A 16,613-nucleotide genomic window follows, 5' to 3' on the forward strand; every position below is an offset into this window, starting at 1 on the left:
CTCTTTTGCCTCAGTCTGAGAGCTGGGTACAAGTGTGTGTCTTCATATCCAGCTTCATTGGGGGGGTCAGGTTTTGATAATTTTCATAATATTTGGTACATTTTCACTATTATTACATCCCGTGGTGATCCACAATCTGATCTTTACTATATCATCATAATTGTTGGAGGGAGCCATGAATCATGTCATTATAAAACAATAAACATAATAAATACATGTGTCCTAACTTTTGACAGACTGCTGCCTCATCTTTCTCTTCATCTCCTTCTGAGTCCCTATTCTATGAGACATGAAATTGAAAGTAGGTTAATTAACAATTGTATAGTGACTTCTAAGTATTCAGCTGAAAAAAAGGGATATATATCTCATATTTTAACCCCCATACTAAGACTACTAAGTTTAGTAAGAAGGGTCTGATGGGCAATCTTGGTTGTCAATCTGACTACATGCTGAATCTACTAAAACACAAGCAGGCTGTGTGTGATGGTGCACGCCTTTAATCCCAGCACTCACGAAGCAGAGGCAGGTGGATCTCTGAATTCAAGGCCAGCCTGGGCAACAGAGCATGCTCCAGGACAGCCAAGGCAACACAGAGAAACCCTGTCTTGGAAAAACAAAGTAAAACAAAACAAACAACAACAAAACCACAAACAGCTGGGCACATCTCTGAGGGATTTTCTGGACTGGGTCATTTGTGGTGGGAAGACCCAATCTAAACCTGGGCCATACCTTCTGTGACAACCGACATAAAAAGACATGGAAGAGGAAGCTTTTGCTTTTTGCCCAATTGCCCTCTTTGTCCCTGGCAAACTCATCTATTCTGTTGCTGAGGCATTCCTTTGATGATATTAGAACCTGCTTCTAGATTCCAAATTAAACTGAAGACCAGATGAAACTTCCAGTCCAGCCTAAACAACTACCAGATTCTTAGCCTTTCCTTTGAGAGACAGCCATTGTTGGACTAACCATTCAACAATGGAACAAAGCCTGGATGACAGCACATGTGCTCACAACATGGTTTATTGAACATTTGAAGCCTGCTGTTGAAATTTAAAGACCTACAGCTGAGAACAGAAAATCTTTTAAAAATATTTCTGCTTACTGAAAATGTAGTTGGCCACTTAAGGGTCCTAACAGAGATGTACCAGGTAACACTGTTTTCATGCCCACTGAAATCAAGATCTATCAGCACCAAGAATCAAGGAATAATTTTGGCTTCCAAGTCAAAATGTAAGAAATATATTGTATAAGTCTATAATTGTCATAGATATTGAACTTTTGAATACAATAATCACAATCCCAAACTAAAGAAGCTTTATTTATCTTTCTTTAAAAATCTGTGTGTGGTGTATGCATGAGTGCACCATGTGTGCACAGGTGTGCTCATCCACATATATGTGCGTAAAGGCTAGAGATGGACACCAGATGTCTTCCTCTATCACTCACCACCAAATTTTTTGAAACAGGTTCTCCACTGAGCCTGGAGCTGGCCATTTAGATTAGGCTAGCTGCTATCAAGTCCCTGGGACTACTCACCTGTCTCTGTCTCCCAGCTCTGGGATTACAGACAAGTACCACAGCTGTGCCAGGAGTTTAGGCAAGTGCAAAGGAGACTAACTCAGATTCTCATACTTACATAGCAAATAATTTACCCGCAAAGCCACCAAGATGGTTTATCTTTTAAGTACTAATCAAAAGCAAACTAAAATGAAATGTTTTATTAAATCTGTTGTTGTAACAATTTCATATATACATCCTGACTAGTCTCACCCTCACCTTCTCATTTCCCTCCCACCTCCAGTACATTTCTCTCCTAGCCAGTCCCTTTCTCACACTCATGCCCTTCTGTTTTGTGACCCACTGAGTTTAACAAGGGCTGTCAGTGCAACATGAGTTTGCTACTATTCACTGGAGCATGGTGAGCTCATCAGGGGTACACAACTGAAGACAATGTCTGCCCCTCCCCCAGAATCCATCAGTAGCTCATATTTCAGCAGGGAGGGGTAGGGCCAAATGGGCCTCTCACCCATCTATGACTGACTGTTGACAAGCCCAGTCCTGTGTAGGCCCATTGCTGACAGCTGCTGCCGCCACTGTGAGATCATGATTGCACTGGCTGTGTCAGGGCCACAAAAATTGTGTGTAGAGTTTGACTCAGTAAATTAACTTGTATGTACTTAATATGTGTTAATTGTATTTAATATGTACAGTGATTCCAAGAAGAATTTGATAGCCCATTTTACATATGAGAAAACCAAGGATTGGAGATATTAGGTAATTTATTCAAGAGTGTAAAGTCACTGTATTGTACATTTCAGACTTGAAACAGTTCATTCTGACTAGAAATCTGTATAGTCGGACCCATCCTGTCTCAATGAACACCTTCTACTTTCAAATACCAGAAAGGGTTCCCCCAAGTTACCACATGCCTCTTGTTTCTGAGAACAGACAACTGGGACCACAACAGCTGCTTTGCAAACAGGTTCATTCTGTCTTTGCATTTGCCTCTTAGAACAGATTCCATTATTCTCAGGCCAACCCTCAAACATTAAACACTTAAAATATTGTTTTAAAAAAGGGTCTGTTAAATTACATCAGGACAAAACAACAGTCTTCCACACCCTTCAGAAATGTATCAAGTCCTAAAAGTATCAGAAAGCCCTCTGTGGTCATTACCCCCACACCACCAGAATGAATTCATATGTTCTAGTTCCTATCATGACCCACTAGGAAGTAAGATTTTAAATTATGCTAGTTCTAAGGAAAGGTAGGAATAAAGTCAGGAAGAGGTAAGGGGTAAGGCAAAAAAGCATTTTTTAGTTTTTTTAATTAAAAAATTTGAAGATTATCAGCATGTTGTGTTGGGGGATGTACAAACACCATGTGTGTATGGGGGATTGCAAATATGCTAGTACATCTGGCCAGTACAAAGGCCAGAAGACAACAATGAGAAGTCAGATCTTTCCTTCCATGTTTATATGGGTCCCTGGGAACTAAACTCAGGTCATCAGGCTTGTAGGGCAAACACTTTTACCAGCTGACCCATCTCATTACCCTTTCTTTTTTCACTGATTTTTTTTTCAATGTGTGTGTATGTGTGTGCACATGTGCAAGTAACCACATGAACAGGCCAGAAAAAGAAATCAGGTGTCCTGCTCTCTCCTTTTTCACCTTATTCCCTGGAGACAGGATCTCTCATTAAACCAGGAGCTACACTGGCAGCCAGCAAACTCCAGTGATCCTCCCATGTACACCAACCACTTAGACACACACACACACACACACACACACACACACACACACACACACACACACACACACTCAAAGTTGGGGTTACAGGTGCAAATGGCCACACCTAGATTTCTTTAAGTTGTATGCTGGGAATTCAAACTCAGATCCTCATGTCTGTGAGCAAGCACTCTGACCTACCGAATCATCTCCCTAGCTCCCCAAAGGCATCAAGTTTGTTGACTACTGATTGGTGAATATTAACAAATTATATGGTTGAGGTTCATGTTATTAACACTGAACTTCAAAGTTTCTTCTTAACTCCCTATCAGTTAAGTTCTGTTTTCAGTAGTTTATAGTCAAATTTATAGGAGTGATTTATCCATATTTCTTAAGAAAGGAAGGGTCTTGTCCCTGGATTTATATCAATTTTATTTTCAAAGAATTATTATTATTATCATCATCATCATCATCATCATTATTATGTATATAGATGTTTTGCCTGCATATGCATCTCTGGTATCCAGAGAGGCCAGAGGAGACCAGATCATCATCATCATCATCATTATTATATATATAGATGTTTTGCCTGCATATGCATCTCTGGTATCCAGAGAGGCCAGAGGAGACCAGATCACCTGGAACTAGAGTTACAGAAGGCTGTGAGCCACCATGTGGGTACTGGGAATTGAACCCAGGTTCTCTGGAACAGAAGCCAGTGCTCTTAACTGCTAAGCCATCTCTCCAGGCCCTATTTGATTAATTTTTATTATGTGCATGCATGTATGTCTGTTTAGGGGTATGCACATGAGTACAGGTGCCCATGGACTTTAATTCCTGGGATCTGAAGTTACAGGTATGTGTGAGCCACTCAACATAGGTAGGAATTTTCTATAAGAGCAGTACTCACTCTAACTGCTGAACCAACTCCAGTACACCGACCCACCCCCCACTCCCACCCCACCACCCACACATATATAATTCAAACAGGGTTTTTACTGTGTAAACCTGGCTGGCATGAACTTTGCAATGTAGATCAGGCTGGCATTGAACTTAGAAATCAACCTGCCTCTGCCTCCATAATTCTTTGACTAAAGGAATGTGCCACCATCACTGTCTCTATTTGTTTCAATGCTAAACAAGGATCATTTAAAGAGTAACCTGGAGGTTTTTAATACACTACTTTAAAAAATCTAAACTCCAAACTAAAGACACTTTCTCTTCAATAATAAAATACTGTGGCTGGAGAGATTGTTCAGTGGTTAAGAGCACTGGCTGCTCTTCCAGAGGTCCTAAAGTTCAATTACCAACAACCATACAGTGGCTCACAACCATCCATTATGAGATCTGGTGTTCAATTCTGGCCTGCAGGCAGACATGCAGGAGGGACACTGTATATATAATAAATAAATATACCTTTTTAAAAAATAATCAAATACAAAAAAGGTAATATTGGGTACTCTTGTTTTGTTTTTTGAGGTAGGGTTTCTCTGTATAGCCCTGGCTGTCCTGGAACTCGCTCTGTAGACCAGGCTGGCTTCTGCCTCCCAAGTACTGGGATTAAAGGTATGAGCCACCATCACCCGGCTGTATTGGGTACTTTAAAAAATCTGTAGATTTTGACTCAGTAAATTAAGTTGTGAGAATTTATTCAAAGAAAACTCTCAGAAATCCATTAATTTAATTATTTAGCAATTATCAAGAACTTGCTTTATGCAGAAGCTATTTCTATGATGAAGGTTTTCATATATTTATAGCATGAAAAAATCAGTTAGAAAAAAAACTAAATATCTGACAAGATTTTTAAGACATCCAGTAGTTATTATATTACCATTAGAAACTTTATTATCAAGTAAAGTTTGTATATTTGTATAATTAGTAACCTAAAAATATACTCATAATAAAGCATGCCTGAGGCCCTCAACTGAGCCTGGAACTGGAGAAATTGGACTTGGTGGACACAATTTCACTCAGTAAGACAGTTCAGAAATTCAAGGTCATCCATGGCTACTACATAGTGAGTTCAAAGTCAGCCTGAGCTCTATGAGACCTATCTCAGAAAAAAAAATTAAAAGAAAGGATAAATAAAACTTACAAACTCCCAGACAAACTAAGAAAAAGAAAAGAGAGGAGGCAAATTAAAAGTAAAACTGAAAAGGAGACTACAGACACTAATGAAATCCAGAAATGAGGCAGCTTTGACAACTTAACATTTCTCCCCCAAGCCCCTGGGAAATCTAAAAGACATTATTAAACTCCTAGAGCTATATGAGGCACCAAAATTAAAAAGATATAAGTAAAATAGATCCTAGAAAGCAATGAGATTAAAGCAGTATAAAAGTCTTCTCAGAAGGAGAAGCCATAACCAGATAGAGTCACTGCCAGTCTCCACCAAACTGTTAAGGAAGATCTAACACCAACACTTCTACAAACTGTTCCTCACAACAAAAGGGAACAGATACTACTAAAACTCACTCTACTAAACCAAATTTACTCTAATACCAAGTCCAGATAAGAAGAAGACAACAAAAAGAAGAAAACCATACACCAATTTCCCCGTGAAAATTCTCAATAAAATTCTTGCAAATCAAATCTATATGACACATAGAGAAAATCATTCACCATGACCAAGCTGGTTTCATCCCAAGATACGAAGTTGACTCAACATATGAAAATTGCTATTTAATATAACCCACGCATACAAGTAAAGACAAAAGTCACGATTATCTTAATATAAGCAGAAAAGTTTTTGACAAAGTTCAACATCCCTTCCTGATAAAGTTCTGAAGAGAGCCTAAAGGGATAGTTGGTAAAGTGTCTGTTTTATAAGCATGGGAACCCATATCAGATCCCCAGAATCCAATACAGACACACACACAGAGAGAGAGAGAGAGAGAGAGAGAGAGAGAGAGAGAGAGAGAGAGAGAGAGAATAACACATATATACATAAATGGCAAAGGTACCCACTCTTACTGCTCCTATTCAATATAGTGTTTGAAGTCCTAGCTAGGGCAATAAAACAAGAGAAAGGAATAAAGAAGATACAAGTAAGAAGGGAAAGAAGCCAGAAGTTGGTGACAGACACCTTTAATCCCAGGACTTGGGAGGCAGAGGCAGGCAGATTTCTGTGAGTTCCAGGCCAGCCTGGTCTACAGAACGAGTTCCAGGACAACCTCCAAAGCAATACAGAAAAACCCTGTCTCAAAAAAGCCAGAAGAACAAAGGAGGAGGAGGAGGAGGAGGAGGAGGAGGAAGGAGGGGGGGGGAGAGGAGGAGGAAGAAAGAAGGAAGAGGAAGAAAGAAGAAGAAAAGAAGGAAGAAGGAAGGAGGAGGAGAAGGAGAAGAAGAGAAAAACTCCACTAGAAAACCCTTAGATGTGATAAATATTTAAAACATAGATGCAGAATATAAAGTCAATATGCAAAACTAAGTTCCTTTCTATATACCAATAACTAACGTGCCAAGAAAAAACTCAGTAAGAAAGATCCCATTCACAACAGCTTTGAGAGTATAGTGGTGCACACTTGTAATCCCAGCACTTGGAAGATAGAGGCGATGGATCTCTGCGACTCAAGGCTAGCCTAGTCTATATAGTGAGTTCCAGATCATTTAAAGTTACACGGCAAGACCTTTCTTCAAATAAACAAATAAACAAAATAAAAATAATAGCTTCAAAAGATAAAATTCCTAGGAATCAATCTAATGGAAGTGATAAAATAGCTCTATAATGAAAACTTAAACACTTTAGGAAGATGAAAATGCTAGAAGATTAAAAAATAAACAAACAATAAAACATCTTGTGCTCTTGGATTAGCAGAATAAATACTGTGAAAACAGCTGTATTGCCAAAAATACCTATGGATTCAATACAATGTCAGCCCTATTTCTAATGACATTCTTTACAGAATTAGAATAATGTTAGTTTGAACTGACAACTTGACACAGCATAGCATCACTTGGGAGGGAGTCCCAGGAGTTCTATAAATCAGATTGGACTGTGGACACAGCTGTAGGGAATTGTCTTGGCTGCCTTCATTGCTGGGAGAAGACCCATGCAGTCTCTTAATTGAAATGGGAAGATCCAGCTGGAGAGTAGACAGCACCTTTCTAGGGTTGCAGTCTCTGGACTATATGAGTAGAGAAAGTTACATGAGTCCTGGAATGCAAGCATTTATCCCTCTCTGATCTTTACTGGGATGTGATGTGATAAGCTGTTGTAAGTCTCTGCCTCGACTTCCCTGCTATGATGGATTGTAACCTGGAACTGTGACTTAAACCTTTCTCTCCGAAGGTGTGCTGTGTCAGGGTATTTATTACAGCAATAGAAATGAAACAACATGTGACCCTACTGCAGTCAGAGTCTGTACTGATGTCCGAGGTCCCTGTTGTCATCAAAGGCCATGTGGATACCTGAGATCTGGGGCCATGGCAGTGTCCAAGAGCCATGTTTCTGCTGGGGCTTTGCCAATCTGAGTGGCCTGCACTGCCACCTGGGGCAACAGTGACATTCAGACCCAGCTGTTGCTGAGGACCATATCTGGGTTCATGGTCCTTCTGAAGCCAGGGTCTGTGTTAAAGTCCGAGGCTTGTGTTGCCACCAAAGATTACACAAAAGTCCTGGATCAGGGCCACAACCTGTGGCCTTGTTGGTGTCCGGGAGCCATGCCACCACCAGAGCCATCCTCATCTGAGTGTTCTGTGCTCCCACCCAGAGCCAGGAAGTTGTCTGAGCCAAGCTGCTGAGGGCCATGTCTGGGTTCATGGTCCTGCTGCAGCTGAGGGTCTATGTTGATGTCTGTGACCTATGTCACCTTAGGAGACCATAGGAACCATGAGTTATGAAATCAGAGGGCCATGCTGAGCCAACCCCACCCTTCCTGGCTCTGGGACAGCTGGCCCTGCCCTTTGCTGGAGCAAAAGAACTGGCTGAAACCCTCTTGGGAGAGCTGCCTTGCCCCCAGAGATGGCCCCACCCCTACCACAGGTAAGGGAGGAGGGATCCTGGATGGTGTGGGTGGAGCTGGTTCCACCCATTGTCTGGGAGGAGGGAGCCCCAATGGCCTGGATTGACCAGCTCAATTACCACCCAGGCCCACAGCTGGGCCGGGGTTGGCCCAGCAGGTTGACCCAGCAGGTTGACCCATTTATCCCATCTAGGACCTGCTGGAGCTCATGAAGGGACTGGTCCTGTGGAATGGCACCTACAGTATCTCCATAACTTGGTGGCTTCAAGATATCTGAGAGGAGTTTCGGTGAGGATCCAGTGATATTGGTATACCAGAAACCGGAGGCCTTGAATCAGACCAATGATTCATTGCAATGAACATTTGCAAGTAAAGCTGATTGGACAAAAGGGTATACTGTGTGACCCATGGCTCCCAATTTCACCAGGACAAATGAAGAGGTGTTGGAGAGGTAGGAAAGCTGGAGGAACAAAAAAGGTGGGGTTTTTTGTTGTTGTTTTATGTGGGGTTTTTTTTTGTTGTTTATGTTTTTAGGTTTGGGGGTTTTTTGTTTATTGGTTTGCTTGCTTTATTTTGATTTTTAAAATGTTCTTTTGGAAGGGCACTGCAGGGATGAGGGAAGAATATGGAGAGACTAAAAGGTGATTGGAACTGGAGTGCATGATGGAGGATTCAATAAAGAAATTATGTTAAATTTTAAAAAATGAAACTACAATACGAGCTAACAGAAGATCAAAGTAGCTGATCTGCAGCTATGCTGTAAAGCCACAGTAACAAAAACTGTATGACACTAGCATAAAAATACATAGACCAACAGAACAGAATAGAGAATGTAGAGTTAAATCTACACAGTTACAGCTACCTATTTTTTTATTTTTTATTTTTATTTTTTGGTTTTTTGAGACAGGGTTTCTCTGTGTAGCTTTGGAGCCTATCCTGGCACTCGCTCTGGAGACCAGGCTGGCCTTGAACTCACAGAGATCCGCCTGCCTCTACCTCCCGAGTGCTGGAATTAAAGGGTATACCACCAACGCCCGGCACTACCTAATTTTTTGACATTGGAAAAAATCCTCTTCAAATAATGCTGGGTACTGGGTGGTGGTGACACAAGCCTTTAATCTCAACACTCAGGAAACAGAAGCAGGCAGATCTCAGTGAGTTTGAAACCAGCCTGGTCAACAGAGTGAATTCCAAGACAAAGCTACACAGAAAAAAAACGTGTCTCAGAAAACCAAAATAAATAAATGGATGGATGGGGAGATGACTAGCTAGCTAGCTACATACATACATACATACATATAGATGCTGGAGTAAGAAAGTGTAACTCAGTTCGTATCTTTTGCCCAAAGCTGTGCCAGTGAGATGACTTAATGAGCAAAGGCATTTATTAACCCTGATAACCTGCATTAATGCCAAAACACATAAGGTAGAAGGAAAGAACTGACTCCTGAAAGGTGTTCTCTGACTACCACACATGCACTGTGTCTTGTGCGCACGCATGCGCTTTTTTGCAAGCACAAACACACACACACACACACACACACACACACACACACACACACACACACACACTAAATTGTAATGAAAAACCAATACAGGGCTGGGTGTGGAGGGGCACACCTTTAATTACAGCACTTTGGGAAGCAGAGGCATGGAGATCTGAGTTGGAAGGCAGTCTGGTGTACATAGTGGGTTTCAGGCCAGCCTGAATTACATAGTGAGACCCTGTCTCAAAAAGAAGAAAAAAAATTGATACAGAATGAATCAAGGACTTAATATAGAATCTGAAATCTTGAAACTACTAGAGAAATACATGGTGAACGCTTGAAGACCCAGGCAGAGACAAGTTCATTCTAAGAGAATTCCAATATGGGAAGAGGTGACTTCGGGATTGCATGAAGCTAAAAGGCTTCTGCACAACACAAGAAATAGCAGTGAAGACAAAACATACAGACCAGGGAAAAAAAGGATTTACCAACTACATATTAGATGGGATTAATATACAAAACTGATAACCTCAAAATTAAATATAATTAAAAAAACATTCACTCAATAAGTAGGCCAATGAACTGAGCACACAGTTCTCAGAAGATGTACATATGAGTACTAAAAATACATGTGAGCACTAAATATTTGAAAAACATGTTCAACATCTTCAGCCATCAGAGAAATGAAACTTAAAACTGCTTTGAGATTCCATCTTGCCCAAGACAGTATGACTAACATCAAAACAACAAATGTCAGCAAAGAAGACCTTAGATACCGCCAGTGGTATGCAAGTCACTGTACGAGTCAGTGAGAGGTTCCTTACAGCTACCACTCTAGTACTGTGTATATATCCAAAAGACTAGAAGGCAAAACACAACAGAGACACTTGCACAGCCATGTTTGCTGCCACGCTACTCACAATAGCTAAGAAATAGAACAAATGTAAGATGTCCATCAATCCATGCACAGATAAAGGAAATTCTATCCAGAATTACAATAATTTTATTCAGCTTCAAAGAAAAATGAAATCATGATTGTGTATAGAAAAAATGAATGCAAATGAAGATCATCATATTAATCAAAATAAATGTGTTCTCTCCTATGAAGATCCTAGAGTTAAATCAATCTCTCTCTCTCTCTCTCTCTCTCTCTCTCTCTCTCTTTCTCTGTGTGTGTGTGGGGGGGTGGTCATAAAAACTGGAAGGGGGAGAGGAGAGGAGAGGAAGAGACCATAAAATAAAATGTAGGGGAAAGAGTAATGGCATTTATGCCACATGAAAGCAAGGGAAGTCATCTGGAAGTAGAAGGGGACCAGCAAGAGGAAAACAGAGGGATGGGAAAGAAGACTGAGGGGAGATGGATACAGAAAACAATAATGATGTATAAGTATGAAACTGTCACAATGAAACCCATTACTTTGTATGCCAATCATGAAAATAAAAATAGAACTAGTTAGACAGCTCAATGATTGACAGCACTTGTCTTACAAGCCTGGCAACCTGAGTTCAATACCAAGAACTCGAATAAAACTGGAAGGAGGAACACAAGCATCATCATCATCATCAATTTCTAATTTAAAATAGAAATTTAGAAATGTAGCAATATAATTTCATCAGGATCACCAGCCCACAAATCATGACACAGAGACTTATTAATTATGCCACAGAAGACTTATTATTCATTATGCAAGTTTGGCCTTTAGCTTAGGCTAGTCTAACTAGCTCTTATAATTTATAAATCGACACATTTATATTATCCATGTTCTGCCATGTGGTATTACCTCTTTTTCAACTTGCATCTCCTGTTTTCCTCTCCTTCTTCGATTCAAAAGGGCAAAGTATCTTTCTAACCCCCACTTAGAAAGCCCTACTACTTCCTGTGTCTCTCTATGAGTCCTGGTCTTCCAAAACCCCTATGGTTAATTTTGGTCATCTAGTAGCTAGCTCCGCCTTCTGATTAAGTCAACTTTACTGGCAGTCTCAGGAGTGTCAGAGTGTGATCAAAACATCCCATAACAAAAAATTAAGAAAACATTAAAATAAAAAGCATTTTAGTGCCATCAAAGGCTACTTCTAGGTAGTGGAATTATTTACTAACTTTTACTTTGTATTTTTCTACTTTCTAGATTTTCTAAAATAAATAAATAAATAAACTTTAAAAACATCCTTACCAGGATTCCATCCACAGATGAAACTTTCTCCCAAGTTAACCAAGCTCTTTCTCTGACATGATCCGGTATCTTTAATTTTTGACATAATGCAGTAAATTCAGGTTCTTCAATTTCTTCAAACTCAAGCCTACCAAATGAAAACAATTATAGAATGGATACACTTATAAATCAAGCCAATTAAACAAATACTTGTTTCTAAAGTTTGCACATATCAGCACTGATTTGTAGAGAACATCTTAAGTGTTTTAAGGTCTTATTTTATCTTTGAGTACCTTTACACACCATTTAAACATATGCTTATCTTTTTCATGGTCTTTCCAAAATAAGAATACCACAAAGTGCAAAACAGCTGCTAGCATGGTGAACCAAATATACTCCAGAGCAGTAACACAGCTCTGTAAAGACAGTAAGTGCAATAGCTGAAGCACTCTGGAAGATGGGGCAATTGTCACAGCAAGAAGAAAAAAAGCACACTGCAGTCAATTCAGTTCCAGTGAATGTAGCCTGTACTTATTGTATCATATATTTTCTCTGCCTTCGTTTATTTATTAGATGGTGATTAACTTGATAGAAATTATTGCATCATATATTTCAGCCCTATCTCTTTGACCTTTCTTTTATAATTTTTATTTCTTTCATGTGTTATGAGTGTTTTGCCTGCATGTATGTGTGTGCACCACGTGCATGCCTGGTGCCTTCAGAGGCCAGAGGAAGGTGCTGAATTTACTGGAAGTGGAGTCACAGTTGTGAGACACGGAGTGGGTGCTTGGTATTGAACCCAGGTCCTCTGGAAGAGCAGTCAGTGCTCTCAACCTCTAAGCCATCTCTCTAGCCCCCTCTTTGACCTTTCTTAACCATAAGCTTTTAATAAATGGCTAATTCCTTTTAATACATATTTGATGAATAATAACAATACTAAGAAGAGTAACAACTCTTGAGAATTTACTATGATCCTACAAAAATATCATCTGCATGGTTTTACTCAATTTCCACATCAGCCATATATGAGTGAGGTATTCTTACTCATGTTTTACATGTCTATCACACCAAAGAGATAAAAGCAGTCACTAAAAGTGTAGCAAGTGAGAAGTAACCAGGATATGAAATCTATAGGCTAACTCTATCATCCATGCCCCTAACCACTTTTCTAGCAGGGCAACTCCTTCTTCAAAGCATAATTAACTTCTACATATTTCAGTAATGAAAGCAGCTAACAATCCTCTAGTCTCAGCTTCCATTCCACCTATAGTATTTAGGCCAGAGACAATGTAAAAGATAAAACATCTCAACTGTAAAAGTAGACTATCATTGGAAGTGCAGATGGGCTGGGGCTGAATCCATCCCTAAGTAATTTTTCTAAGCTTCAGACTGAGGCAGTCCTCTTATCCTTCCTTGCTAAGAACAGTCATGTGCTACATGACATTTCAGTCAATAAGGCAGTATACAACAGTAGTCCCGTAAGAGTATAATGGAACACAAACACCACTTAGAAGGCATCCTAACTAGCATAACATTGCAGCACAATGCATTTCTTGCTTGTACATTTAGGGGGATGCTGCTGTAAACAAGCCTACTACAGTGCCACTTATAGGAAATGATAGCATGTACAATGACATACAGGACACAATATCTGAAAATAAATGATTATTGTTACTGGCTTGTATACTTACTATACTATAGCTTTATTTTACAGCATGTTTCTATTATTAAAAAATAAAGTTTACTGCATAACAGTATGTTCTGTTACACTGGTAGCAGCCTCTTACATGCAGTGTTCACCACTTCTATTAATTGCAGCAAGACGGCACAATGACTGATCTATGTACCATCGATATTTGCTTAAGTACATTCGGCAATGATCACACAAAAAACATTTAATGGCATGGCTCAGAGGAGGGAGCCCATCCCTATGGTAAAGCACATGTGACTGTAGGTAATTCAGAGATGAACTGTCAGTGCTTCTAAGAACCTCTGTGGCAATGAGTAACCAAGAAGAGACTGTCTTGTACAGTTTTAACTTACAGGAGAATGTGTGACAGTTCCCCAAAGTTAAAAATATATAAAAGGGAAGAAACTCGGTCCTTCCCCCAACCCCAGGCAATATGTATTTTTACTCTAGAGTAACCAAGAATACTTCCAAAGCTGTGTAGATGGCATGGGATCTTTTAGAATAGATGTTATTGCTCTTTCTAAAGGGAAACTTTGACACACTGGACATCCGAGTTTAATTAGAAACGAAAGCAAAATCTTCCCCGGGAACATTCTCCAAACAGTTTTTATTCTGTATTTATTTTCTAATGAATACGATTTTTATTTGATCCATAAGACAATTCATCTAAATGCGGGTATTTTTAATAGACTTAGTCAAGCCATTTCCAAAATTAGTACAGTCTCTAGTCTGTTAAGAGTATGGGGCACACAAAGAACTGCGATGTTCAGTGAGGATAAAGAAACTTGGTAGCCCGGAAGGGTGCTGTATGTCTACAATCCCAGCACTGGGGAGGCCGAGACAGGAGAACAGAGAGCTCAAGGCAAGCCTGGGCTACATAGCCAGCATACTTTAAAAAAGAAGAAGAAGAAAAGTCGGGGACTTAATGATGGGCTAGAAATGGGAGGATGGTGAGGGACAAAACTGATTCCCATTCTGCAAAGGGCCTCAAAATAAAACTGACAAAAACAACAATCATATTGTTTCAATTTCTGTTACTTAATCACACAGTAGCACAGTCAAGAGAAATCAAATGTTGAAATACAATAAATATCTCTCTGTTGTTCCTATTGGATCCACATGGACTTGCTTAAGTTTAGATTCCATTTAATAAACGGAGAGAAAAGTTCTTTGAGAGAAAATAGTATCAAAAACAAGACCAAAAGAGGGGAGGGGGGGCAACACCACGATCCTTGTAGGCTCAACGGCAAAAGGCAAGAAATAATGAAGCATGCTGCGGCCAATCAGCACGCAAGCAGAGTCTTACCCTGAAAAAAAAAGGGGGGTAAAGTTTAGAAAACTTGCAAGCCCTTGCATTTAAATGTCTCCTGAAACTTTTGCCCATATACTAGTTCTTCTAAGAGTATGCTCCACCAGTCTCCACAGATGGCTTTAAATCCCCGAGGCCTCAAAGCATTGTTCTAAAGAAACCCCCCACAAAGCCCGGGAGCTGAGGACCCAGTGAGCAATTGACACCCACGACCCTGCGCTTCGCCTACAAGGCTTTTCTTGGCCTCTCCCAGGACCGAGCTGCCAATGCAGCGCACGCCGGGAGGAAAAGGCTCCCAACTGTTGCATCTCAGGACTGCAAAAGAGAAAGTCAACCGACCCCGGGGTGCTCCGGATCTCCACGGAAGAAGAAAAAAAGGGGAGGGGGGAGCGGGCAAGCAAGCAAACACCGGTTCTTCCCCCCCCCATTTTTATTTCAATTTTTGCGTCTGACGGGGGCTCTCCCGGACCCGCCGACTCCGCGCCTGGGCGTCGCTGGAGTAGAGCCTGCACCTGTCACTTCGCTCGGGAGCAGGAGCCCCACCCGCCCGACACCTGTCAAGCCGCAGCCCGGACCCCTCCGGGATGCCCTTACAGTCGCCCGCGAGCCCGGGACCCTGTCACGGCGCCGCCGCCCCCCTCCCCGCGGAGATGAGGGGCACCGAGGGCTTCCCGGGGACCCCGGGCGCAGCTCCTAGCGTCAGCCCGGCCCCGCCGAGATGCGCCCCGGCGTCCCCGCGCCCGCGCCCTCCCCTCCCGCCCGCGGCGGTGGCGCTCCTCACCTGGCCAGGGGCAGCTCTTCGGGGCCGCTGTCCTGCCCGGGGTCGTCCTCCCGAGGCGGCGGCGGGCGGCGGCGGGCTCGGCGGCCGCCGCTCTGCGCGGGGCTTTGGGCGGCATGACGCGCTGCGCGGCCGGCGCGAGCGAGCGAGCGAGCGAGGGAGGCAGGGAGGGAGGCGCGCGGGAGGCGGGCGGGAGGGCGGGCGGGGCGCGCGCACGCCGGGCACGCCCCGTCCTCACCGACTCCCGTTACAAAAATAATGGGAACGTCCCCTGAGGAAAACCGGACGCGCCCGGCAACCGAGCGCCCGGGCCAACCGCGGGAAAACGTCACTTCCGCCCGCGGCGTCACGTCCGCGAGGTTCGCGGGCCGCGGGCGTCAGGGGGAACCGGGCGGCGCGGCGCGGCGGCGGCGGTGGCGGCGGTGGCAGGCGAGGGCGCGGGCGGGAAGCCGCGGGGAAGCCGCGCCTGCCGGGGCCTGTCTCCGCCCGCGTCGTCCCCGTGGGCGGCGCCAGCCGAGGCGGGGCGGGCCGTTGAGTGGAGCGGCGGCCTCTGGCGATCGCTGGACAGGGCGCGCCCCTCGACAGGCCCGCGCGGCCGGCAAAACAAAAACAAACGTGCCGCGCCAGTCGGAGGTGGGCTCGGCAGCGGGGTGGGCGGTCCAGGGTGGAGCCATTAGTGGCCTTCTGGAGACGGGGAAGGGAAGATGGGCGATGCGATGAACAGAGTCAGAGTGTGCAGTAAGTGTTTTGGTGTGGAAATAGGAGACCCTGTCCAAAGCGAGCTGGATCTTAGCGGGAAAGTAGCTTTTGAAAACCAGTTTGCCAGGTGGACCCGGCGCTTTGAGGCCACTCTCCTGTGTCCAAGCGCTTGGTCTGGCCTTCCTTTTATAATTGTTTCCCAGACGCAGCCCGTCAAACTGGGGGTGCCAGCATTCCACTTGGCATGTGGGAAAAGGGAGTTCGGGGAGTTCATTTGCCCGTGTCACGTAGTGAATGGGTGGCAGAGC

At 42.8% G+C, this 16,613-nt stretch overlaps 1 protein-coding gene across 1 annotated transcript in view; it reads right to left on the reverse strand.

Annotated features, from left to right (window-relative positions):
- Positions 1–15,739, reverse strand: part of Rb1 (RB transcriptional corepressor 1) — a 132,795-nt gene extending 117,056 nt beyond the window's left edge. The window contains 3 exon segments of the mRNA XM_027390147.1: positions 11,851–11,977; positions 15,610–15,676; positions 15,679–15,739. Of these exon segments, the coding sequence (XP_027245948.1) occupies positions 11,851–11,977; positions 15,610–15,676; positions 15,679–15,724 (240 nt within the window). The 5' untranslated portion in view covers positions 15,725–15,739.
- Between the last annotated feature and the right edge of the window lie 874 nt (positions 15,740–16,613).

Source organism: Cricetulus griseus (assembly GCF_003668045.3).
Source record: "Cricetulus griseus strain 17A/GY chromosome 1 unlocalized genomic scaffold, alternate assembly CriGri-PICRH-1.0 chr1_1, whole genome shotgun sequence".
Classification (NCBI taxonomy): Eukaryota; Metazoa; Chordata; class Mammalia; order Rodentia; family Cricetidae; genus Cricetulus; species Cricetulus griseus.